The following is a 25,009-nucleotide window of genomic DNA, read 5'->3' as shown; positions in this document are numbered from 1 at the left end:
CATCACTAATTTAGGGGAGATTGTAATATGTATGTATGCTGTGGGAAATGTAAACAAACACTTTTTTTTTTAATTTCCAAGTTACATATTTAGTTGCTATACAACACTGAACTAGCATGACAGGACTTCTCGTTAAAAAGGAATAAACTCCACTGAGAACAGTGTCCAGTTGGCTAATATGAGCAAAGGACAAAATTTCTGACAGGATTTTATTCATATAAATTCAACTGTTTATCATCTTTATTGCTAGGTAACATGAGATAAACTATTTCCACTTTTATATAAAGTGTGATTTATTTTTCATTAACGATTTATAGTCTTTATTTTTAACTGCAAACAGCTGGCTAACCTTGATACCTGAGGCAAGCTGCCTGACACTAGGAAGCCTCTGAGGGGTTCAGAAAGATCCTCCTCCTTTCAGAAGATGAACTTTTAATTGAATATAGTGTTATTATCTAAAAAAAACACTCGCTGTGTAAAGACTTTGGACGAATGTGAAGAAATATTGTCCTATTCAAAGAAAGCCATCATATCACTCAGAGTGAGCAACATGGAGGACAAATCTCACTTCTATCAAAGAATAAAAATTTCTATGACGTTTTCTCATATATACTTTTTTCATTTTCACTTCAGCACAACTTCATGCCTTTTAATAAAACTTTCAAATGAAGAGTTACAACAGCTAATTTTAATCAGGTTTATTTATGTCCTCGGGGTCGAAGGTAAAAGGCCGATCGTAGCCCATGAGGTGATTGTAATCATGTGGCACATCAAACAGCATTGGGTTTATGAGCATCGACTTCTTCTTGGCATAGAAACTAGTGAACATGCGGCTCACATCCGGGACTTTCACATCACTCTGGTGAAACATGGTCTTCTTCTCCACCAGCAGCGCGTTGTACGTGACAGCTGTGTACATGTCCGTCTCTCTGTTGTGATACAAGCGCACCACGTAGCCTTTGGTGATAAGGTGGAGCAGGACCGGTGTCAGGAAGGTGAAGAAGCCGATAAAACCACAGAACGCAGCCTTCATCGCAAAGCTGCTCACACCGATTCCCGTCTTCGTGAGGATGAGGGGCATCAGGCACAAGCTAAACATGCTGCTGGAGTATGAGAAAAACTTCACACCTGTAAATCAAACACAATTGTGAAGAAAGCAGCAGTTACTCAATATGACATTGTTAAGAGGACAAACAATTCAATACACATTCTAAACAATCACAGACAGCCAGCAAACAACCATCAGGGTTACTGGCAATGTACTGACACTTAAAACACCTCTAAAAGCAAGCTGTCAGGTTTTACTGCAAGTGTGTGATTTTTTTTTTCTTTGGCCTGTGCGAGATTTTATTTTTTAAGCTCAGATACTAATAAACTCAGGTAAGAGCACTTCAGATGCTAATAATAAACCAGACAAGATTACTCTCATATACTAATAATAAATCATGTAAGAATAATGAGAACCTTTTAAAGTAAGTGGTGAAAATGAATACAAAATGTTGGTAGAAAGTGAAGCAATTTAATGCCACAACGTTTCTTCTGCCTTTAAAAGAACTTTCATTGAGTCGTAAGTCATCTTAATGCTCTCACGAAAAAATTCTTACAAAAACAGCTCTGTCATTCATCTGGGGTCAGGAACATGTAAACCATTTCAGATGGAAGATTCTGAAGAATTAGATATCAAAAATGTAGATCCAATCCTACCTTTTATTTACACACCACATTTTTATCACTTACTTAAAGCAAAACATTTGGGCGATTATTTATATGGAAATTCAGAGTAAATGAAATACCGAGCACGGCCTTGCCCAGATTGCCAGTGTAGATCAGAACGTCCTCAGTGCTGCCCAGCTGCGAGGAATAACATCGTCCATATACGCAAGGTCGACTCTGAAGAACAAAAAACATAAAGATAGAAAGTAGAAAACAGATTATAATATGAAATATTCAAGTTTTTTCAATTCAATTCAAGTTTATTTGTATAGCGCTTTTTACAATTAACATTGTCTCAAAGCAGCTTCACAAAACATAAACATAGAACAAAAGGTTAATATAAAGAATGATATAAAGATTAATAGAATAGAAAATTTTAGATTTTAACAAGATTAATATTAGATAGATTTAGTTCACAATGTGTATGTATTTGTCCCTGTTACGTCTGTGTGGCTTTGACAAAGTAACAACAAGGCTGAATGAGACGCTCAGAGCAACTTGCACTCCTCCGGTGGCGTTTCTTAAAGTACCGGGATGATTGTGATTGGAGCAGAGACTCATGACGTCACTTTTGAAGCCGAGAGATTGACGGTTCAACGGAAAAGTGTCTTCTCTGTTCGCGCAGAGAAAGCTACACCAATCCAGCCAAACACTCAACCGACCCGTCCCAAAACTAATTCTTCTCAGCCTACAGAGTTTTGTGATTGCTTTTACTGTCACAAGCAAGGACATATCATAGCAAACTCAACCTAAAAGTGTAGGTTTTGTGAATTCTCTCCAATCGGGAGTTTCTGGGCATGTGGACGAAGCTATCGATGATAGTTATCGACCTTTTATTTTGAAAGGGTTAATTTCCTTAACTGGAAATCCAGACGATCAAAAAGAGATAAATATACTCAGAGATAAGGTTGCGCTGCAGTCATTCATTTTAACCAATGTACTGCCTTTCTCTGAGGAAACTTTCAGTGGCTCTAGCGTAATTGTTCAAGGCATTGAGATGGGTTCTGTTAAAGCACCATTACATAGTATGCACTTGTGTTTTTTCGGATTTGTTCTCCAGATTCGTGAGAGTGGCAGTGCGACCTTTACTTCCCGTAAAAGGCATTGATTTTATTCTGGGCAACGATCTCGCTGGAGGTAAAGTAATGCCAGTATTGGAGGTGATTGATAAACCTGAATTAAACTGTCAACCTGAAGAGATGTCTGACACCTATCTCGAAGTTATTCCTGCATGTGCAGTGACTCGCGCTCAGTCGTGGAAAAGCGGCGAAGGGGTTAATTTGTCTGACTCGTTCTTAGCTCCACTTTTGAGTGATGATGCCTCATTAGAAATGGGTGATTCTTGTAAAAAGCGTCATAACCCAAAAGCAGAAGGTTTAGATGTGGCAGACTCCAAGATGTCAATCTCCAGAGCACAGATTATCGTCGCTCAGAAGGAGGATAACTCGCTTGCCCGATGTTATGCCTCTGTTCTTTCTCCGGATCTTGCAGCAGATAAGAAAGTTACTTGCTTCATTGACAATGATTTGTTGATGCGTAAATGGTGTTCGGATCTAGATCAAGACTTGCATTCAAATAGTGTGTATCAAATTGTTGTTCCGTTACCATATCGTCAGCAGGTCCTGCGGTTAGCCCATGACCATCCGCTGGCTGGACATCTTGGTGTCACAAAAACTTATACCAGAATACTCAAGCACTTCTTTTGGCCAGGAATGAAAAAAGATGTTGCTCGGTACTGCCGAACCTGTCATACTTGTCAGTTTGTAGGGAAGCCCAACCAGGTGATTCCGCCTGCTCCGCTCTGCCCGATTCCGGTGGTGGGAGAGCCATTTGAACATGTGATGGTGGATTGTGTTGGTCCTCTCCCTAAAAGAATGTCAGGTAACCAGTTCTTGCTTACAATTATGTGCGTGGCTACACGGTTTCCCGAGGCTTTTCCGTTACGAAAAATCACAGCTCCAGTCGTTATTAAGGCACTGATTAAATTTTTCTCCACTTTTGGTCTCCCTAAGATTATACAGACAGATCAGGGTACCAATTTTCTTTCAAAACTCTTCACACAGGTAATGAAGTCGCTTGCAATAACTCACCACGTTTCAAGCGCGTATCACCCTGAGAGTCAAGGTGCGTTAGAACGTTTTCATCAGACCCTTAAGTCCATGCTGCGCAAATATTGTATGGAGACAGGTAGGGATTGGGACGACGGTGTTCCTCTGGTATTGTTCGCGGCACGTGAAGTAGTACAAGAGTCCCTAGGGTTTAGTCCTGCGGAACTAGCGTTTGGACATAATGTTAGAGGTCCCTTAAAAGTTATGAAAGATCAGATGATGACTGATTCCAGTCCAGAAATGAATGTGTTAGATTATGTCAGTAAATTTCGTGAACATCTACATCATGCTTGTGCGCTGGCTAAGGAATCATTGACGACCGCACAGAAAGGTATGAAATGTCGGTGTGATCGCAAGGCGGTTGCAAGATTTTTTCAGCCAGGTGATAGTGTGCTTGTGCTTTTACCTGTACCTGGTTCAGCACTTTCTGCACGTTTCTTCGGACCGTATATCATAAAAAAGAAAATAAGTGATACAGATTATGATTTACACTCCTGATAGGAAACGCCAAACCAGAGTTTGTCATATAAACATGTTAAGACCGTACCACGACAGAGAAAAGACTCCGTCTGATGCTGCAGATCTGACTGTTGGGCCCATTGTCTCTTCTGTAGCTGCATCGGTAGAGGTGACGACCCCTCGTAATATCTCAGGTGCTGATGAGGATGGTGTTATTCTCACGCATTTATCAACAGAACAGAGGTCTGACGTAATTCAATTGATTTCCGATTTTCCCTCTCTTTTTAGTGATGTTCCTAGACAAACAAATGTGTTGTATCATGACAATGTAAATGGTGCGCGTCCTATTAAACAGCACTCTTATCGTGTTAATGCCTTTAAAAGATCGGTTATGCGCCAAGAGGTGGGTTACCTCTTAGAAAATGGTTTAGCTTTACCCAGTTGTAGTCCTTGGAGCTCCCCCTGTCTGCTCGTTCCCAAGCCTGATGGAACATTTAGATTCTGCACCGATTACCGAAAGGTAAATACAGTGACGGTGCCTGACAGTTATCCATTGCCCCGCATGGAGGACTGTATAGACCATGTGGGATCAGCAAATTTTGTCAGTAAATTAGACATGTTAAAAGGTCACTGGCAAGTTCCACTCACATCCCAAGCCTCTGAAATGTCTGCATTCGTAACCCCAGATCACCTACTTCAATATTCTGTTTTACCGTTTGGCCTACGAAACGTAGCAGCAACCTTTCAATGTCTCGTGAACTTGTATTGCCAACGAGTATTGGCAGGTGTGCCAAATTGTAATGCATATCTGGATGACGTTGTGGTTTATTCAAGGGACTGGATTGAGCATATTCGTTCACTGAGGATGGTATTTGAGCGGCTTGAAAAGGCCTCGTTAACCCTTAATCTAGCCAAATGTGAGTTTGGTCAAGCTACTGTCACCTACCTCGGTAAAGAGGTCGGTCATGGTCAGGTTCGCCCGGTTGAGGCCAAGGTTACGGCCATCGTAAATTTTACCACTCCCACAATTCGACGTGAACTGCGCCGGTTTTTAGGCATGGCTTGATATTATCCAAGTTTTTGCAAAAAATTTTTTACGGTTGTATATCCTCTCACTTCACTACTTAGTCCATCTAAGCCATTTGTATGGTATAAAGAGTGTCAGTATGCTTTCAGCAATGTTAAAGCCCTTCTTTGTAATGCACCTGTTCTTGCGTCTCCAGACTGTGCCTTACCATTTAAAATAGAAGTTGATGCCAGTGGTGTTGGTGCTGGGGCTGTCCTTCTTCAGGAGGATAAAAATGGCATAGATCACCCCATTAGTTATTTTTCGCGCAAGTGACGTCATGAGTCTCTGCTCCAATCACAATCATCCTGGTACTTTAAGAAACGCCACCGGAGGAGTGCAAGTTGCTCTGAGCGTCTCATTCAGCCTTGTTGTTACTTTGTCAAAGCTGAATGTTTGTGAGTCTGCGTACTGTGTGTCATACCTGTCCGTTTGTTCTGTTCTGTCACTATTTGTGTATATCGCGGGTGACTCGTTTTACGGTTAGAGGGGAAAAGTGGACAGGTAAGAGGTCGTGCGACATACATTGTGCACACGTAGGTTACCTTAACTTTGTATTAGACACACTAGTTTAGGAGTGAGTGCCACCTCTTGTACGTTTTGTGTTTTGGATAGTTTAGGGTAGTTTAGATAGGGCGTTTTTACGCTGAAGACCTTTTGTTTCTACATTTTGATTTATTAGTCAGGCTACGGGAGTCCCATCAAATTAGTCAATAATGTTTTGTTTTGTTACTTTCGTTCCTTTAGCACCACTCCCCGCCCTCAATACCTCTCATTTCGTTCAATGATCTGTATATATTGTATATAGTTTCACCTTCTTCATTATTATATACATTTTCTGACACTTACTACTATTGAGATTAATAAACACCCTTATCAATTGTAGTTGTTGTCTTGCCTTCCTCCATTTCACACCCATACTCCTGGGACTAAATCCTTTCTTGAGTGTTACTTCCCTAAATACCCCTAGACCATAATTGGGTCATAACAGTCCCCTATGAGCAAGTCTGAGGTGACTCAGGCAGCAGTGGAAAGGAAAAACTCCCTTAGATGGTAAAGGAAGAAACCTTGAGAGGAACCAGACTCAAAGGGGAACCCATCCTCATATGAAATACACAGAGTTTGAGTAGACATTCAGTCTGTTGGATCCGCAGCAAATACAGAGTTAAGGAGCCACTGTAAAACATTATTAATGACAGTGTAGTGAAACTGGAATTAGTGATCTGATAATCTGGGCCCTTATTCATAAAAATTCTAAGAATCATCTCTGCCCCTTTTCCACCGAGGCAGTTTGAGTGCTGGTTCGGAGCCAGAGCCTAATTTAGAACCAGTTCTTTCTTTTTCGACAGCCAAAGCACCGGCTCTGAACCAGTAAAAGTGGTTCTTAAGTAGCACCAAAACGTTGTTGGTCTAGACTTAAGAACCGCTTGTGTCAGGGGCTGTGGGCGGGGCTACTGTTAGCGCATTTGATAATGTACCTTAAGTATACTAATGTTTAATACACTTTTAGTTTACCGCGACAAGATACATTATCAGCACACATGATAGTAAGTAGCTACATGCTAAGTCTAACTTTTTTCTGTGTTAATGATAAAATAACGTTATGTACTTTCTCGATAACAACCTTCGTTTATACAGATTACATGGAGCTGCACGTACATGTTGGATTTGCCGCGTTTGGATGCTAATGTAGGTTCACAAAGCCATGAGCATTAACAGTAAAGCAACATCCGAAAATTGTTGTGTTTGCCGCTGCTGCGCTAACGTTGCTGGCACACGTGACACGTATTCAGTGACGTCAGACTCGGCTCTGTGATGGCTCTCTAGCCGGTGGAAAGGCAAACCGGTTCTTAGAAGGTTCACCAGTGGAACCAACTTTGAACCAGCACCAGCGCTAGCTCTGAACCAGCACCCGGTTCTTTTTGGTGGAAAAGGGGCAAGAGAGCTCCTAACTTAGCTTAAAAATTCCTAATTATGAATCTCTGAGCAAGAAAAAATACAAAAACATTTATCTTAAGGAGGAGGCAGGAAGGACCTTGTTGCTTGGTATGACACATTGTTTTGAAGACTGTGATTGGTTGTGCAATAAAAAATTTTCAAATCCGGTCTGTTATAAGCCTTCACTTTGTCTCTTTGTCTCTATATTAAGATATTTGAACGTAGGGATTACGGTCCTGACCGATCATATTAGAGATGCATGAATGAGATAAATGTAATGTAAATGTAAACCACATTATATAATTTCTGCTGCTATTATATTCATTATAACATCTCCAAAACAGAGCCAAAATACCATTGCTGCATGTAAATGTAAACATCTCTGACACAGACAACGCGCCAATTTATATCATTTACAGTTAAACAGCATGGGAATAATCCTGCTCTAACATAACTACTGCATCAACAGTTCAATTCTTTTTTAAAGCAGTTTGTAAACTTCACTTTGAGTGTCATTTCAAATCTCTCTTAATGTTCATGTTACAAAACTAAGCTATTTGTAGTTCCGTTTGTTTCTCTTTTCTTGTAAATAATGTAGATTTAAAACAGTTTTATTCACTTCCTAAATATACATACATTTATCTACTATATCGTCGCTGTCGGGCGGAAACCTCGTATGTCCAAATTTTGTCAATTTCATATTTTTTCACATATCGATGCACGTGGGTCTGTTATTTTTACAAGTTATTAACCAATCTAAAGCCTTGAAAATAGCTTGAGCGCAAATCTCTTAACTCCAATGGACACTTCAACTGTCTGAGAAACCTCGTAACTCCACCTCTTCTTCACTCCGCGGGAGAGCTTCATGGCATATTTCTCCTCAAGATTAAGAGTCGCAACGAATCAACACGTCTTAAAGTGATATCTAAAGTGATTTTCGTGGGGCTCAAAGAAAAAAATCTTGACCCCCGCTAGTTCTGGTGCTCGTCTGAGGACAGGAATTTAGCGCAAGACAATCCACTGCAACGCGGACTAAACCCTGTGCATTGCAGATAAGATAGGATTGTATCTTACAATGTCAATGCAAACAGTTATGTTCAAGTAGCTGCCTTTGCCGTCATGCTCATCACTTTAAGCAAGCTGGCTGGCTTTTTGCCTCGTTATTATAGGTAAACATGCCATATAACGTAGTGAAACGATAATTTGACCTTTATTAATTTTATTTTTTGTTTTATTTACACTGTTTTTTGGACACTAACAAGTGAAAATAGTTAGGTTAGATACATTTGAGTAGGTCTGTTTTGTTAAAAATCGATAATGCTTCTGTGCAGAAAGAAACCTGTGAGCCACGTAGGTAAGTTTGCGAGCAGATTTGACTAATTTCCACCTATTAGACAGCCTAATCAGTTTATCGTGTTTTGTATTGCATCACTTATAGCTCTTAAACCTTTAAAATAGAGTTTAGGAAGATGTATGTAACTACAGTCTTTAGCTTTGGTTAACTATTGAAGCCTTGTCTCTTGTCGAAAGGCTCAACGTGACCGCAGACTTTATTGAACACTGCTGGCAGCAGCGACGTCTGTGTCCGTACCGTTCTTATCAATGACAGCATAATCTCGTATCTCCCTGCTCCCAAGTCATAAAGCTTGTATCTCCAATAAAACGTGACTTTGGGAAAATGTTGTGTTAATGTTGGTACACAACAGTATATGATAGCAATATAAGGTATAATAACAACTTTAACGATACAATGTTTAATAACTCAAAAAAATACGGCGTTTTTTTAATTTCCTGAAAAATAATGGTTTTGGAGATACGAGGATTCCGCCCGACAGCGACGATATACTTTATATAGTAAATATACTTCTCTGTATATTTAGGAAGTGAATAAAACTGCTTTAAATCTACATTATTTACAAGAAAAGAGAAACAACCGGAGCTACAAATAGCTTAGTTTTGTAACATGAACAATAAGAGAGATTTAAAATGACACTCAAAGTGAAGTTTACAAAAGAACACGTCTTATTGAATTGATATATAATGTGTATCATAATATATTTAATTATCACAATATTGTATATTTAACCATATTATTAATGAACTGAAGGAGCAGAAAAGTCACCAAACTGTTCTAAACTCTATATAATAACAATTATACATATACATATATATATATATATATATATATATATATATATATATATATAAAATTCAATATATATTCATATATATAATATTAATGTGTATCATAATATATTTAATTAGCATAAAATTATATAAATTTAACCATATTACTAATGAATTGAAGGAGCAGAAAAGTCACCAAACTGTTCTAAACTCTATATAATAACAATTATACATATACATATATATATATATATATATATATATATATATATATATATATATAAAATTCAATATATATTCATATATATAATATTAATGTGTATCATAATATATTTAATTAGCATAAAATTATATAAATTTAACCATATTACTAATGAATTGAAGGAGCAGAAAAGTCACCAAACTGTTCTAAACTCTCTCTCTCTCATATATATATATATATATGATGCTTCCATAAAATTGAGAGATTTGTAAAAATTCATTTTTAAATATTTTTAATAAAAAAACTCTAGGGGGCAGTTGATTTGCTGTTAAAGCAATATAAGCACAAATCATTAACATTCTTATTTATATTTTTTTACCTATTTTTAAATACCCCTTTTCAGTGTTAGTGTTAACTTAAATGTCCACTGAAAAGGTTTCGTTGTCGATGAGATAAGATCCGTTTCCCCTGCAGTGAAGGATATATTCTATAGTTTGGTTTTACACGCTTGCTCTTTATAAACCTTGATTAATCCCCATGTTTACCTGATTTATCCCATATGTTAAGGACGTCCTCTGGCTTGACTGCAGTAAACGGTGTCTGCTTTTCAGAGCAGATGCTAATGATGTCTGACAGCTGCTAAGGAAATAAACGCTGCCTAGATGGATGTGTCTGAATATCTGATGATTTCTTGAGAGAAATCTAAACCGCGGTAAGATATTTAAATGGAACATTTTCAGAAACATCAATGTTGTCGAACCTATACGGATTACTACAGAGTCGCCATATACAACCCGGAAGTACATGAACAGCGTGACATCCGTGAAGCAAACTGTTGTGTGATGTCGTGTAAATTAACAAAAAATATTTTTTTAGTAATTCAAACTAAATTAAATACAAATACCAGATCTCGGAATCAATAGTAGTTGTATATAAATTAGAGTAAAAAACCGAGTAAAAAATAATAATAATAAAGCTATGAAAACGTTTAATTTGTAGAGTACTTTCCGGAAGATACTTTTATTTTAGATGTAGCAGGACGCTTCCGGTTGTGGGAGTCAGTTCAGTCGTGTAGTGTTTCGCAGAGAAAGACAGCTGAGTTAGTTTATATTGAGGTGAATACTTATTTTACATTTGTTATTCGTAGAAATAATATGTTATATTTTTATGAGAAAGTAAGCCCAGTTTTAATTTCCACATACTCGTCTTGGTAACGTGAGTCAGCTTTGTGCCGTGTTAACTAAAAGCTTAATGCTAAAGGCTAACGTTAACTAGCCGACTTTACTTCATTTTCGTTTTACAGACATTTAAGTTACTTGAAGGAAATCCACAGCATATGCGAAGGAATAGAAATGACGGAGGGTAGAAATAGTAGGAATTGAATAATACTAGAATAGAAAGAAACAGTGGGCGAAATATAAATCTTGTATTTTATTTGTTTTTAGCTGCTCATTCATTTCTTTTGTGTGTTCTAGGGAAGAAGAAGCAGAAGAACACAACATGGGTAAGAGATCTGTCACTTTTTGGTCTGTCATTTTTATTTTTTACTTTCACTGTCACGAAGGAAATGATTTAAAAAAGAAAAACAAAAGCCTACTATGAAAAAGTCTACTGGTTGGGTAAAGGCTGTTTCTATGGCAACAGCTCGTTCGCAGGTTCGATTGTTAGTGTGATCTAAGAACAAGTGGTGTGTAGGATTGACAGATTAGAATATATTTTATGGAATTATCACCATAACCAGCAGATCTGAAAAGGGTCAAATGACACAGCATGGAGACTTGTTCAAAAACATAAAATGTTTAGATAAATGTAAATCTGACAAAAAAACAACAACCGTACAGCACATTGTTTACTTCATAAAATCTTACTTGTTTGTGACACTAAGGGATGTGTTGCTGTGGGAAAATGCTGAACTTGTGGCTGTGAAAGTTTGGCAAACTTTTCACACTTTGCATTTTTCAGACTGTGAAGAGAAGACGTACGGTGGCTGTGAAGGTCCCGACGCCATGTACGTGAAACTAATCTCCTCGGACGGTCACGAGTTCATTGTGAAGAGAGAACACGCACTGACATCAGGAACCATCAAAGCCATGCTGAGTGGCCCTGGTGAGTGTTCACGTGAACACACACAAACACACACACAGCTGAGAGTTACAAGGTAACTCAGTAATGTTTATATTTTCCTCTGAGCATGAAACTGTAGATTCAAAGATTTAACACGTGAATGCATGTCAGTTGATCTAATTTGGACTTTTACTCGAACCCAGTGTTACAAAGCAGCAGAAAGAACTACCGTATTTTCTGCACTATAAGGCGCACCTAAGAGCCTTAAATTTTCTCAAAAATCGGCCGTGCGCCTAATAATCCGGTGTGCCTTATGTGTGTACTGAGTTTCAAAAATCTGTAAAAATGTTGTCGTGCAACTTTGGTAAGCGCTCCACTTGATTGACTGTCGGACCATTTCCCGCTGACACAAGGACGTAATACATACATTACGTATGCTGGCAGCGATAAACCAATCAGAGAACATTACATAATACATACAGTACGTACGCTTACCTCCGCCACGCCTCCGGTAGGTATACTACCGGTAGGTTGCAAAACAACATTTGTTTCTTCCTAACCATTATGCGCTCCACACTTCGGTCCAGTAGGTGGCGGTAAATGCACCTTATGTTGGTTTGTCATCCGCCAATAAAAATCAGAAGACAACATTTGTTTGTCTCATAGATATCTATATCTATGTGTTTGTCTAAGGACCCCCGAAAATGGCACCAGTGAAGAGACATGTTTACGAGGCACAATTCAAACTACAGGCTATCAGTTACACGGTTGAAAATGGGAATAGAGCAGCTGTGAAAGAATTCAACATCAATGAATCTATGGTTCAGAAGTGGAGGAAGCAAAAAAATGAACTGCGCCAAGTTAAGAAGACACAGTAGATGAGGACTTTGATGGATTTGTGGGAAGATTGATTAAAAAAATAATGTGTGTGTATTGTTAAATAGTGTGTGTATTGTTAAATAAAGTTCAACTAAACTCACTGTTTTGCTTCCGTTACCTTTTTTGTAGACCGTATGTTTTAGCATGCGTCTTATAATACGGTGCGCCTTATGTATGGGTTAAGTACAGAAATAGACCCTGTAATTGAGACTGCGCCTTATAATTCGCTTTATAGTGCGGAAAATACGGTATACAAATGTGATTTCCACTGTGATTTGTGATTGAATCAATGTTGATTGATTCACTTTCACTTTCATTCTTTTTAAATTACATAATTTAGTAAAAGAATGTATTTTATAGTGTGTGTGTATATATAGTAATGAAATATTACTATATATTGACATTTATTTCAATGTACTAATATTTATTATGAAAATATTGGAGCATTTTAATGTTAAATACATTATTTGAATTGTATTTATATTAGATATTTACAGCTATAAACAGCAACAAAGGTATATTTAATTTATTTTTTTTATTGCATGATGGTAGTTAAAGATGATTTATATAAATGTTTTTATCTTTACATTTATGTGTCCTTTCTTTCTTTTTTCGTTTCAGGTCAGTTTGCTGAAAATGAAACAAATGAAGTGAATTTCAGAGAGATCCCGTCTCATGTCCTCTCCAAAGTCTGCATGTATTTCACATACAAAGTCCGATACACCAACAGCTCCACAGAAATCCCAGAGTTTCCCATCGCTCCAGAAATCGCCTTGGAACTGCTCATGGCTGCAAACTTCTTAGATTGTTAGATTGTTAAACGTATGCCTTGAACATGATTGAGTTCATAAAACCTTTTGCTAAACTAAAAATAGTCTAAATGTGTGGCAGAAGGATATGTGTAATTTTTAGTTCCCTTTTCCCACCGTATTTAGTTTTGTCTATGCTACAGAAATTCCTAACGAGGAATTCGTTAAGCAGACAGCATGCTTAGTCTGTTTATGCACCTGTACTAATAAATAGCTGTGAAATGCTATTCCAATGAATACAATTATTAAATTATTGTCTATACCTTTTATGATGAATTTATATTATTGTTTTCCACAAGAACTGAATATTCACAAATAATAAGAGAATTCCTCCAATCACTGAGCGAGCACTTCAGAATATCATTGACCTGCACAAGCTTCATCTTAGTCTTCACTGGGTGATAGATAATAAAGTACATTTAAGATGCTCTCTTTTCTATCAGTGCAAACCTGAGTTCCCTGTTATATGCAATGTATCAAATTCCACAGAAACACATAGTGTCAGGTAGTGTTCACATCAAACATCGGAATGAGGAAAAGTATAATCTCAGTGGTTTTGAGCATGATTGTAAGTACCAGATGAGCTGGTTTGAGCTTTTCAGAAACATCTGATCGGGGTTTTTCACACAAAATGCTCTGGAGTTTATTCAGAGTGGTGCAATAAAGAAAAACACCAGGCGAACAGCAGTTCTGAAGATAGAACCACTTTACTGATAAGAGAGAATATCCAGATTGTTTAAGCTGGCAGAAAGGTTACAGTAACTCAGTCACTTTGTACAATTGTTATGAGCAGAAAAGCATCCAAAATGCCAAAATACAGACAGCATGTTACATGTGCCACCAGAGACAGTAAGACACTGGATCACTGTTACACAACAATAAAGGATGCGTATCACTCTGTCCCACGGGCAGCTCTGGGACTCTCTGATCACTGTTTAGTTCATCTCATACCGACCTACAGGCAGAAACTGAAATCAGCTAAACCTGTATTAAGGACTGTAAAAAAGATGGACTAAGGAAGCGGAGCAGGATTTACAAGCCTGTTTCTCTCTCACTGAGTGGACTGTTTTTGGACAAGCTCACAGAGACTGTAACATCCTATATCAGTTTCTGTGAGGATTTGTGTATTCCTACCCGGACTCACTTAACCTACAACAATGACAAACCATGGTTCACTGCAAAACTCAGCCAGCTCCGTCAGGCCAAAGATGTTCACAGAAATGGGGATAGAGTCCTGTACTAACAGGCCAAATACACACTGGAAAAGGAGATCAGAGTGGCAAAGAGGAATTATTCCGAAAAGCTACGGATTCAGTTTTCCTTTAATGACTCAGCTTCAGTGTTGAAAGGTCTGAAAGCCATCACCAACTACACAACACCATCCCCCCGCACTGTGGTGAATGGACAACTGGTGAGTTCTATTGCAGGTTTGAAAAAGCCCAATTCACACCTCCTGTAACCCCCCGACTCCGCCACAAATAAAATTCAGTTCAGTGAAGATGATGTGTGTCATGTCTTCAGGAAGATCAAGAGATGAAAGGCACCAGGCCCAGACAGCGTTTCACCAGCCTGTCTGAAAACCTGTGCTGACCAGCTGGCCCACAACTTCACACTGATCTTCAACAGATCACTGGAGCTGTGCGAAGTCCCCTCATGCTTCAAAAGCTCCACCATCATCCCTGTCCCAAAGAAACCCAAAATTACCGGACTTAATGACTACAGACCTGTGGCTCTAACGTCTGTGGTCATGAAATCATTTGAAAGACTGGTTTTGGCTTATCTGAAGGACATCACTGGACCCTTACTGGACCATCTGCAGTTTGCCTACAGAGCAAACAGGTCTGTGAATAATGCGGTCAATATGGGACTGCATTATGTTCTGCAGCATCTGGACAGACCAAGGACTTATGTGAGGATCCTGTTTGTGGGCTTCAGCTCTGCTTTTAACACCATCATCCCATCACTCCTCCAGCCCAAATTAACCCAGCTCTCTGTGCCCTCCTCTGTCTGTCAGTGGATCACCAGCTTTCTGACAGACAGGCAGCAGCTAGTGAGACTGGGAAAACTCAAATCCAGCACCCACACCAGCAGCACTGGCGCTCCTCAGGGTTGTGTCCTCTCCCCACTGCTCTTCTCCCTGTACACAAATGACTGCACCTCTAATGACCCCTCTTTCAAGCTCCTGAAGTTTGCAGACGACACCACACTGTTAGGCCTCATCCAGGATGGTGACGAGTCTGCCTACAGACTGGAGGTTGAACTGCTGGCTGTCTGGTGCAGTCTTAACAACCTGGAGCTGAACACGCTCAAGACAGTGGAGATGGAAGTGGAGTAACCGGCCTTCAGGAGAAACCCCCCTGCTTTCCCCCCACTTACCATCATGGACAGCATTGTGACAGCAGTGGAGTCATTCAGATTCCTGGGAACCACAATCTCCCAGGACCTGAAGTGGGACATTCACATAGACTCCACTGTGAAAAAGGCTCAGCAGAGGTTGTACTTCCTTCGCCAGCTGAGGAAGTTCAACCTGCCACAGGATCTGCTGAAACAGTTCTACACTGCCATCATCGAATCCATCCTCTGCACCTCAATTACTGTTTGGTTCAGCTCAGATACCAAATCTGACCTCAGACTACAGAGGGTAGTCCGGACCGCTGATCGAACCATTGGCACAACTCTCCCCACTCTCCAAGATATGTACTTCTCCAGAGTGAGCAAAAGGGCAAACACAAACACTCTGGACCCCTCACATCCAGCACACTCACTCTTTGAACTGTTGCCATCTGGTCAACACTACAGAGCCCTGAGCACCAAAACAACAAGACATAGGGACAGTTTCTTCCCTCAGGCAATCCATCTGATGAACACCTGACATACACGGAACACACAACACTATTCTTACACATTATTTACTTAAAACACACACTATGTATATTTAAATTGCACATTTCACACTTGTACATTTGTAAATACAATTTGTATATGTCATTCTGTTACACTGTGGAGCTTCTGTCACTAAAACAAATTCCTCGCATGTGAAAACATACCCAGCAATAAAGCTCTTGCTGATTCTGATTCTGATCTCAGTATGCACACCGTGTGGAACCCTGAGGTGGATGAGCTTACAGCAGATGCCCATACTGTTTGCCTCTTCTGTCAGACAAGAATTGAATTCTGAGGCTGCAGTGGGTACAGGCTCAAAAAACTGGCCAGTTGAACACTGGCCAATCACTCATGGCTTGAATACCACAGCCTGTTTGAGTATTGTAGTCGACCCTGTACAGCATTTCTAATGGTTTTTTTGCCAACATGATAATCTACCTACGAAATGACGGTCATCATAAACACGCTTCATGAACATGAGTAAGAAATTCTATGCATGATAGAAAAGGTTATTCACAGAATGGAAGACTGAATTGACCTTTTGGCCATTTGTTCTGGCCACCATTTCTCAGGGTACAAAGAAGACCAGCATCAAGAGCAGTCGTTCAAAGAAGACCTTAACTACGTTTGTGACCAGTATCAAAAAGTATGTATTTATTAATACTTCAAAGCACTTTATGAAGTCTCTCTGGATAAGGGCCTCTGCACAATAAACATAAATAAATGTCCATAAAAAGCACTGACTAATACATTAGTTAGTTTGGCTATAGTTAGCCATTAAGATTCGTTGTTAGAGGCGTTCACTTACCTAACCAATCACAATGTATGACTGGGATATAATTAGCCAATCTGGAATCAGGATAGAGCTAAAGCTAGCCTATAGTAGAGCAGGAGGCGGGACTTGTCCAAACACGGACGTGGGTAAAAAAATAACGCGTCTAGAACTTAGGGAGTTCCAACATGGCGTCGATGCAGGTGAGTAGCAAAACTATAGTAAACAAATCGAGTTAATTCAAACAGTTAGAGGGAGATTTGAATGCATATCGCTAGCAGCTATGATTTCAGGCAGATTACTTTATTCAGTGTGTGTTTGTTAAGTGGTTAGTTATGAATGGACTTCGAAAAACACGAATATTAATCCAGCTACTCTTTGGCACTTGTGTTAGCTAGTCGAGTGTGTAGCTTTAGCTTAGCATTACCTTCAAAACAAAACATTTTACCCACATTGGAATGTTTATCCATGGTGAGACTAATCATGAGGGTGTTTTTGTTTTGTTTTGTTTTGTTTTGTTTTGTTTTGTTTTGGAAATGCTAACGAATGATTAAAATAATTAACTAGGTAGCACCTTTTAGTTGTAGAAATGTTTTGTTTTGTTCGATATTCAGTCTTTTTTTCACTCATTTGTGTGAAAGAATTTGATCCCTTTTTGATGTATAAATCTTAGTTCTGTAAATAACCTTAAGAAAGTGTTAAAATAAGACCGAACAAATTGTAGAACACTCGTTAATAAGGAGACAGGAAAATTAATTACCTGAGCAGCTTGAAGTGGTTCACAAACTTTTAAGAGCTGCACATTAGGCTGAGGATTGACTGCTGAATCAGAAATTGGTGGTGTTTTTCTTCCTTACAGCTAGTACAAAGTGGGGTGTACAAAATTGTGCACACGGCTATGTTTATTTTTCTTTATTTTTTTCTATGTTTATTTTGATTTTTCTATATTTATTGTTTATCTTTCTAGAAACGGTTGCAGAAAGAACTGTTGGCTTTGCAGAATGATCCACCTCCAGGAATGACTCTGAATGAAAGAAGTGTTCAGAATACAATCACAGAGTAGGTGCTCGTTTTATTTATTTATTTGTTTGTTTGTTTGTTTATTTTTTCGATTTATACAGAATGAGGTTTTCACTGTTATGGATGCAGTGGTTTCTTACACACAGAGCATTGATGAGTGTGTTTATTCATTGTTGGCGGTTTCTCACTTGCATCTTGTGTCCAGGTGGTTTATAGATATGGAGGGCGCTCCTGGAACCCTGTACGAGGGCGAGAAGTTCCAGCTTCTCTTTAAGTTTAGCAGCCGATACCCATTCGACTCTCCTCAGGTGAACCTCATAAGTGTCAGGTGCACACTGTTTTTATCACTTCTTCAGGTGTCCTTCATCTTGACTTCTGTTCTCAATGTCATACAGGTCATGTTTACCGGCGAGAACATTCCAGTCCATCCGCACGTCTACAGCAACGGACACATCTGTCTGTCTATTTTAACAGAGGACTGGAGTCCAGCTCTGTCTGTCCAGTCTGTGTGCCTTAGCATTATCAGCATGCTATCCAGCTGTAAGGAGAAGGTCAGTCTCACATCTGTAAAAACCTGAATTGAACAGTGTGTTAGACACCACCACTGCTGCAGCTTGCTAGACAGGCTCGACCGGTTTTCTCCTGGTGCATATAACTAGTAGAAACTGGTCTGGTCAGGAATTGGATGAACTCGAGACTCCAGAGTTTCCAATGTGTCCTCTAGTGGTAACTTAAAGATCTTATTTTTCCCCCCATATGTTTAATTTATGGCAGCATTTTATTAATGATTGGTTTTTTGGTGTTTAACCACACAAAAAGGTGTTTGTTTTTTTTTCATGTGTAAAATATTATTTTCTGCTTCATCTTTTCTGGACACTAGCATTAATATTACCATGGTTACCAAGCGGGTAACATTGTCGTCACTTTGCTTTCTAGATGTTAGATACAAGTGAGTAATTTTACTGCTGGTTACCATGCAGGAGAGATAAACAAATAGCTTTGCTGTAACTATGGTAATCAGTGGTCAGAATGTTAACGGCTCTGAGTTTTGTGTTTCTGAGTTCTGCTCCTCTCTCTGTAGCATCGTCCACCCGATAACTCCTTCTACGTACGAACATGTAATAAAAACCCAAAGAAGACAAAGTGGTGGTATCACGGTGAGTGATCTGTTCACAGCTGTTATTTCCTTTTCGTACAGTAACCCAGCATGCTGTTGTTTATTTCTACTCTGTCTCCTTACAGATGACACATGTTAGTAGCACTGGGACTTTTAGCAGTTATAAACAGGCTCACGGACAGTACACTGGCAGTTTTCAGTCCTACGGTCTTAGGAATGAGCGGACCTCTTTAGAGAAATGGCGTTTTGGGAGCGGTACACATCAGCAAGCTGAAAAAAACCTGATCTGACTCCAGGAATGTAAAACTCCACATGTGTTCATTGAGAAACACGGATGATGCGTGTACTTAGAGGGTTTCTACATGGTGAGATTAGCGCTGGATCACTTTTTACCTCTTTTCCTCTGACACAGTGGAGCCGGTGCTGGTTCTGGGATCCGGTTTACTAAGCGCCGTTCATCTGCAGTGCATCATGATTACTTATTTATTCTGAACCTGTAACTGTGCATTAGGATTAGCAATATGGCTTCCGTACAGTTTGTTCCTTGGACCAGTAATTCACGCTATATTTATTTAATATAATCTTCCAAAGTCGATGTGATGTCTCTGAAATGTATCAACAAACCTGAGCACATATTTACATTACATGATTAGAGTCACCAATGTAGCTGTTTTAAGGGTGTTAGTAATTCTTTAAAAAGTTACAGCCTTTAAAATGTTAAGCATTTTTAGCTACATATCAACTTTCTTTTAGCCGTTTGTTACAATAACAAAGCAGCAAACAGCTCGCCTCACATCACCCACAAGCTCTCACTTCTTTGGTCCGCGTGTTTAGTCAAGTGTCTCTTTGGTCCATAAAACCGTGTTCGAGCTGAAACAGGTTCTGAATAAGCCCCATCACCAGGCCTGGCACTGTCACGGTATCAGCAGACAAGCGGTTGTTTTGTTTTATTTATTTGTTCTTCTTCTTTCTTTCCTTCTAGGTTGATGTTTTGTGCAATAATTAAGCCTTTGTGTAAAGGCAGTCAGTCCAGGCATGTAAATTGTATAACAAAATAAATAAATTTATTTTAGATGAGCAGATAAATGTAAAACTCGCTTTTGCAAAACCATTTTTTAAAATAAGCCTTCTTATTCTGTATGCAGTCGATCAGCTAAGAGTTTTGGTGTCTGTTTTGTGGGAATTTAATTAATTTATTTGCTTTATTATGACTCTGCCCCATTAGGCTCCAGCTTTTTAAAGCTGTATTTGTATCTGAAAGTGGTTTTTGTTGACCATCGAACCTGGAGTGCAGAAGTTACAGTAAAACTAAACCCTGAACCACATTAAATTTCTGGTTTGCAGAATTTGTGGTTGTGTGTCGCACTGATTTCACAGAGAATCACTCTCTGTAGCTAGAGCTGACTTAAGAGACAAACCCCAGTGCACCACTATTGGCACATGGCTGAAAGGCATTGTGGGTAATGTAGGGAAATGTTAGCCAATGTGAAAATGGATCTACAGGTCAAAAAAGGTTTAATTTAAAAATGGATTTTCTTTAAAAGGCAAAAATTCGGTCAGCAAGTGTGTGTCAGCATTTTAACCTTTAACATTCTGTGTGTACTGCAGAGTGAAGGCTCGCTTCAGTTCTCATGTTGTAGACATTTTCGTTTATATAAGTTCTGCAACATATAATTGAATTATACACAATATTGCAGATCACAAACAGCACTGTTACTGTTCAGCAATCTATTTCATTTTAAAGTATAACTGGGGGGGGGGGAATAATGAAAATAACCACTTGACCCTTCTATTATGTTCTGATTGAGGTTTTTGAGGTGTAACAGGTGAATGCTTTGTAATACCGCAGTGCTGCTTTATGAAGGCGGTTTGTGTTCTTTTTTTTTCTTTTTTTTCCTGGTATATTATCTCTGGTGTTTAAAGCCCCAGCTTGTGACAGGACTAGATCTGTTCAGAGCTCAGTAACAGTGTGCATGCGTGTGCGCACATGCATGCGTGTTCTGATTTCTGAATGATTTTTGGCTCTGGCTTTAAAGTTTAGTAATTTTTAATTTGATAATGCGATGTTTTTTTTTTTTGTTATTTAATATTTAAACAATGTTTGAATTTAAAAAATATAATATATTTTGAATGACTACAGTCTGTGTTTGTATTTTTCATTTTGTCCAATTAGTCCATGCACTTTATTTATTATTATTTTATTATTATAAGATGAACATGGAGTGAAGCTACACAGCTCAGGAAGTGAGAAAATTCCCCTCTTGTTCCCACTGGTTCCTCTAGAGGGCAGCATCAATAAGCACACCACTTATAGTGGTGTGCTTATTGATGCTGCCTTCAAAATTATAGTGTTTGGAATGATCAATTGTAATGTTTTTGGTTTCAAAATTTAGGTTTTAAACATTTCTATATGAAGACAAAATGCTCTGTTTCAAAATTTAACAATAAAGCACTGATCAAGAAAATCAGTTTAAAAAGAAATTTAGTAAAATAATACAATTTTCAATTTTTATTTTCTTTGTATAGCATTTTGAACAATGGACATTGTCTCAAAGCAGCTTTACAGAACATGAGAAATATTGCAGAAAGTACAAAAGGTTAAGAAAACAACATTAATATTGAATTAATTGGGGTTTGTTCAACATTCTCACACAAACACACAAAAAGTGTTCTTTAAGGGTTCATAGCTTAGTGTGTGTGTGAGCGAGTTGTTTGGAATCTTTACTGAAGTTTCACTGAAATCTATTTTGTAATAAGGCACACGTTTGAAATAACAGATTGCATTGCAGTGGTGATTTGAGTGAGGAAGGAAGAAGAAAAGGCTAAAGAAACATCTCCAGCTGACAGATGACCCAGTTATGGAGTGACGTGTACTCAGGGTGAAAACCTTCCCTGATTGAGGTATTTAACAGAAACATTCAGTGTGATGTCTGTTTATAAGTAACTGGTGAGTAAGAGAGAAAAACAGCCTAATTTACAAATTCTCAAGTCTCATATTCCACAGTGTCGGCTTTACCAGAACAGTCTACACCTCAGTAATGATGTGACAACACTGAGCTGTAAATACTAGGGTTAATATTTAAATAAACAGACAGTTTGTAAAACACTGTTTTTGAGCTTAACGCTGTCTTTTCCAACTTTTCCAGCTTTTTTCCTCACAAAATAATCAAATCTGCTCAGAAAAGCTTTCTTTCTTTATTTTGGCACATAACCATCGGTCTAATAAATAAAGGACATGGAAAGGCAAATTTATCAGCATGAACTTTGTCGTTAAACTTTGTGTTTTAACTGAAGGAACACTTCGCCAAAACACACATCTGCTCACCGCTTTCTGGGAAGGTTTTTTCTTTTCTTTTTTGCACCCACCACCTTCAAGTCCATCCTCATTTCTTTATACTATTACGCCCATGAGCTTTGACCCTGGGTTCTCTGACTTCTCAGGAAAGGCGTTTTCTGCTGTCTCATGTGGAACTTTACTCATTTTAAAAGTCCACTGACTGTGACTGTGACAGACATTTTACTCTTACAGCATATTTTATTTATATAGAATTAAACATATGCACCAAACCTCACAAGTTCCCCTGAAAGCAGAAACGGAGCTCTGTGACGCTGTGGATTTACAGGAAGACTGATGAGAGTAGAGGACACACTGAAGAGCGCTTACCACAAGGAGAAAATAAAGTGACAGCTCAGGCGCTGTGTGTTCAAATGTTTACCATGAACAGAGACAGACAGACAGAGCGACAGAGAGAGACAGACAGACAGATGCCCATTGTACTTATATAAATATACAGCGTGATTGTATGTGTGTGTGTGAGTGTCTGTGTGTGAGTGTCTGTGTGTGAGTGTGTGTGTGTGTGTGTGTGAGAGAGAGTGTGTGTGTGTGTTCCTCGTATGTGAAAACATACTTGGCAATAAAGTGTGTGTGAGTGTGTCTGTGTGAGTGTGTGAGTGTGTGTTTACCATGAACAGACAGACAGACAGACAGAGCGAGTGAGAGACCTATATAAATATACAACGTGATTGTATGTGTGTGTGAGTGTCTGTGTGTGTGTGTGTGTGTGTGTTCCTCGTATGTGAAAACATACTTGGCAATAAAGTGTGTGTGTGTGAGTGTCTGTGTGAGTGTGTGTGTGTGTGAGAGAGAGAGTGTGTGCGAGTGTGGAAACTTGGTATGGTTCATCAGCGACATGTTCTGAGCGCATCTGATCGGCTTGACCCCGTGTGAGTGTGTGTGAGTGTCTGTGTGTGTCTGTGTGAGAGTGTGTGTGTTTGTGTGTGTAAGTGTGTGTGTGTGTTCCTCGTATGTGAAAACATACTTGGCAATAAAGTGTGTCTGTGTGTGTCTGTGTGTGTGTGAGTATGTGAGTGTGCTAGTGTGAGTGAGTGAGTGTGTGTGTAAGTGTGTGTGTGTTCCTCATATGTGAAAACATACTTGGCAATAAAGACCTTTCTGATTCTGATGCAAGAATTTTGCCTCTAGGCCTTACGAGTCAGCACAAAATTGGGTTTTTGGACTGTTGGTGGCGCTAGAGGGTTTGAGCTAGACACACCAAAGTTGCTACAGTAACTTCTAAGACTGGCCTCTACATGTGTGCCAAATTTCATAACTTTCCTACGTACAGTTCTATGGGCTGCCATTGAGTTCAATGGCGGAAGAGGAATAATAATAATAATAAGAAGAAGAAAACTAACGATAACAATAGGTGTCTACGCCCCTTCGGGGCTTGACCCCTAATAATAATAATAATAAAAAAAAGATTCAAACAAAGAAGGAGATTCATGAGGCGAATGTTTATAAGTAACTTGATGCTTGAGGTGGCTTTCTTTAAGGCATTTAATTCCAAAGATCACGTAGCTGAGATTGGGTTTCTTTGTATTTTTCATCAAAATCTATTTCAGTAAAAGTTCAGCGTTCGCTTCTTTGATTAACTTTCCACCTCTTCAGACCCTCGGCATGACAATGGAGTCTTTTTTATTCCAGCCACAGTTAAAGGTGAACAGTGACGAGTTGTGAATCAGCACAGACACTAATAAATGATCTTTGTAGTAAAACTGGGAATTTTGGAGAGTGTAATCTTCCCATTTTTTAATTCAGATTTTTTTAAGGCAGTCTAGTCATGAGTGTTAGTCACTACTCAAAATAATGTTTATTGAGAAACGAGTGTCCTGAGCAGATGAATCTTGAACAGAAAGAAATGACCTTATTGTGTTATCTGAGCTCCCAAAGAAGACACTAATGAGATTAGACATGTTAACTTCGCTAAAACAAGTGGAAGGAGATTTTTGAGGAAGTCCAGGGTCTCTGATCAGATAAAGCAGACTGTCACATTAGAGATAATGACTAGGACTTATTTTTAGATAAGGACAGCATTAGGTTACAGCATAACATTCCATTACTGATGAATCAAGAATCATAGACAGGTTTATTCCATGTGATTAGATTAACATTTGCACTTTCTCTATATTTTAGTTAAAAATATCAGGATGCTATTAATAGAAAACCATTTCGCTCGTATAATAATTGAATATCCTGAGAATGTTGATCCCCTTATCGTTGTGATGACGATGACCTCATACACACTCACTCATATGTACCTGGAAACACAAATCGCACCCTGAGGAAATAAAAAATCCCCAGTGAATCCATAGTTAGCTATAATAATACAGACAGTATGATTGTCGGTATAGTATGCGGTACAGTAGTATGGTTACGTTTATATAAAATGCAAAATTCCTCAAACCTATAGTCATAGAACTAAGAAGAATTTTCTCAATAAATCTTTTCTTTTCTCAATAAACAGCAGTAATAATTGTACTGTAACAAGTTGAAAAATACATATAATATACAT

At 38.7% G+C, this 25,009-nt stretch overlaps 3 protein-coding genes across 3 annotated transcripts; 2 read left to right on the top strand and 1 right to left on the bottom strand.

The window, feature by feature from the left end:
- Positions 1-683: 683 nt before the first annotated feature.
- Positions 684-10,421, bottom strand: tmem70 (transmembrane protein 70). Its single transcript, XM_060873336.1, has 3 exons — positions 10,159-10,421; positions 1,794-1,890; positions 684-1,128 (listed from the first exon to the last, which is right to left on the bottom strand). The coding sequence occupies exons 1-3, from the start codon at positions 10,417-10,419 to the stop codon at positions 689-691; spliced, it is 798 nt and encodes a 265-aa protein (XP_060729319.1). The 5' UTR covers positions 10,420-10,421; the 3' UTR covers positions 684-688.
- Positions 10,422-10,612: 191 nt separating this feature from the next.
- On the top strand, positions 10,613-13,632 carry elocb (elongin C paralog b). The gene is made up of 4 exons (XM_060873317.1): positions 10,613-10,728; positions 11,089-11,117; positions 11,576-11,719; positions 13,178-13,632. The coding sequence occupies exons 2-4, from the start codon at positions 11,114-11,116 to the stop codon at positions 13,366-13,368; spliced, it is 339 nt and encodes a 112-aa protein (XP_060729300.1). The 5' UTR covers positions 10,613-10,728; positions 11,089-11,113; the 3' UTR covers positions 13,369-13,632.
- A 3,534-nt stretch (positions 13,633-17,166) lies between these two features.
- On the top strand, positions 17,167-21,217 carry ube2wa (ubiquitin conjugating enzyme E2 Wa). The gene is made up of 6 exons (XM_060873313.1): positions 17,167-17,223; positions 17,988-18,079; positions 18,246-18,348; positions 18,436-18,591; positions 19,122-19,197; positions 19,283-21,217. Exons 1-6 carry the CDS (start codon positions 17,209-17,211, stop codon positions 19,294-19,296), a joined length of 456 nt encoding a protein of 151 aa, XP_060729296.1. The 5' UTR covers positions 17,167-17,208; the 3' UTR covers positions 19,297-21,217.
- The last annotated feature ends 3,792 nt before the right edge of the window (positions 21,218-25,009 follow it).

Source organism: Tachysurus vachellii, chromosome 1 (genome assembly GCF_030014155.1).
Source record: "Tachysurus vachellii isolate PV-2020 chromosome 1, HZAU_Pvac_v1, whole genome shotgun sequence".
In the NCBI taxonomy this organism is placed as follows: domain Eukaryota; kingdom Metazoa; phylum Chordata; class Actinopteri; order Siluriformes; family Bagridae; genus Tachysurus; species Tachysurus vachellii.
Note: the sequence above shows the minus strand (reverse complement) of the source record. Positions and strands in the feature narration are given on the sequence as shown.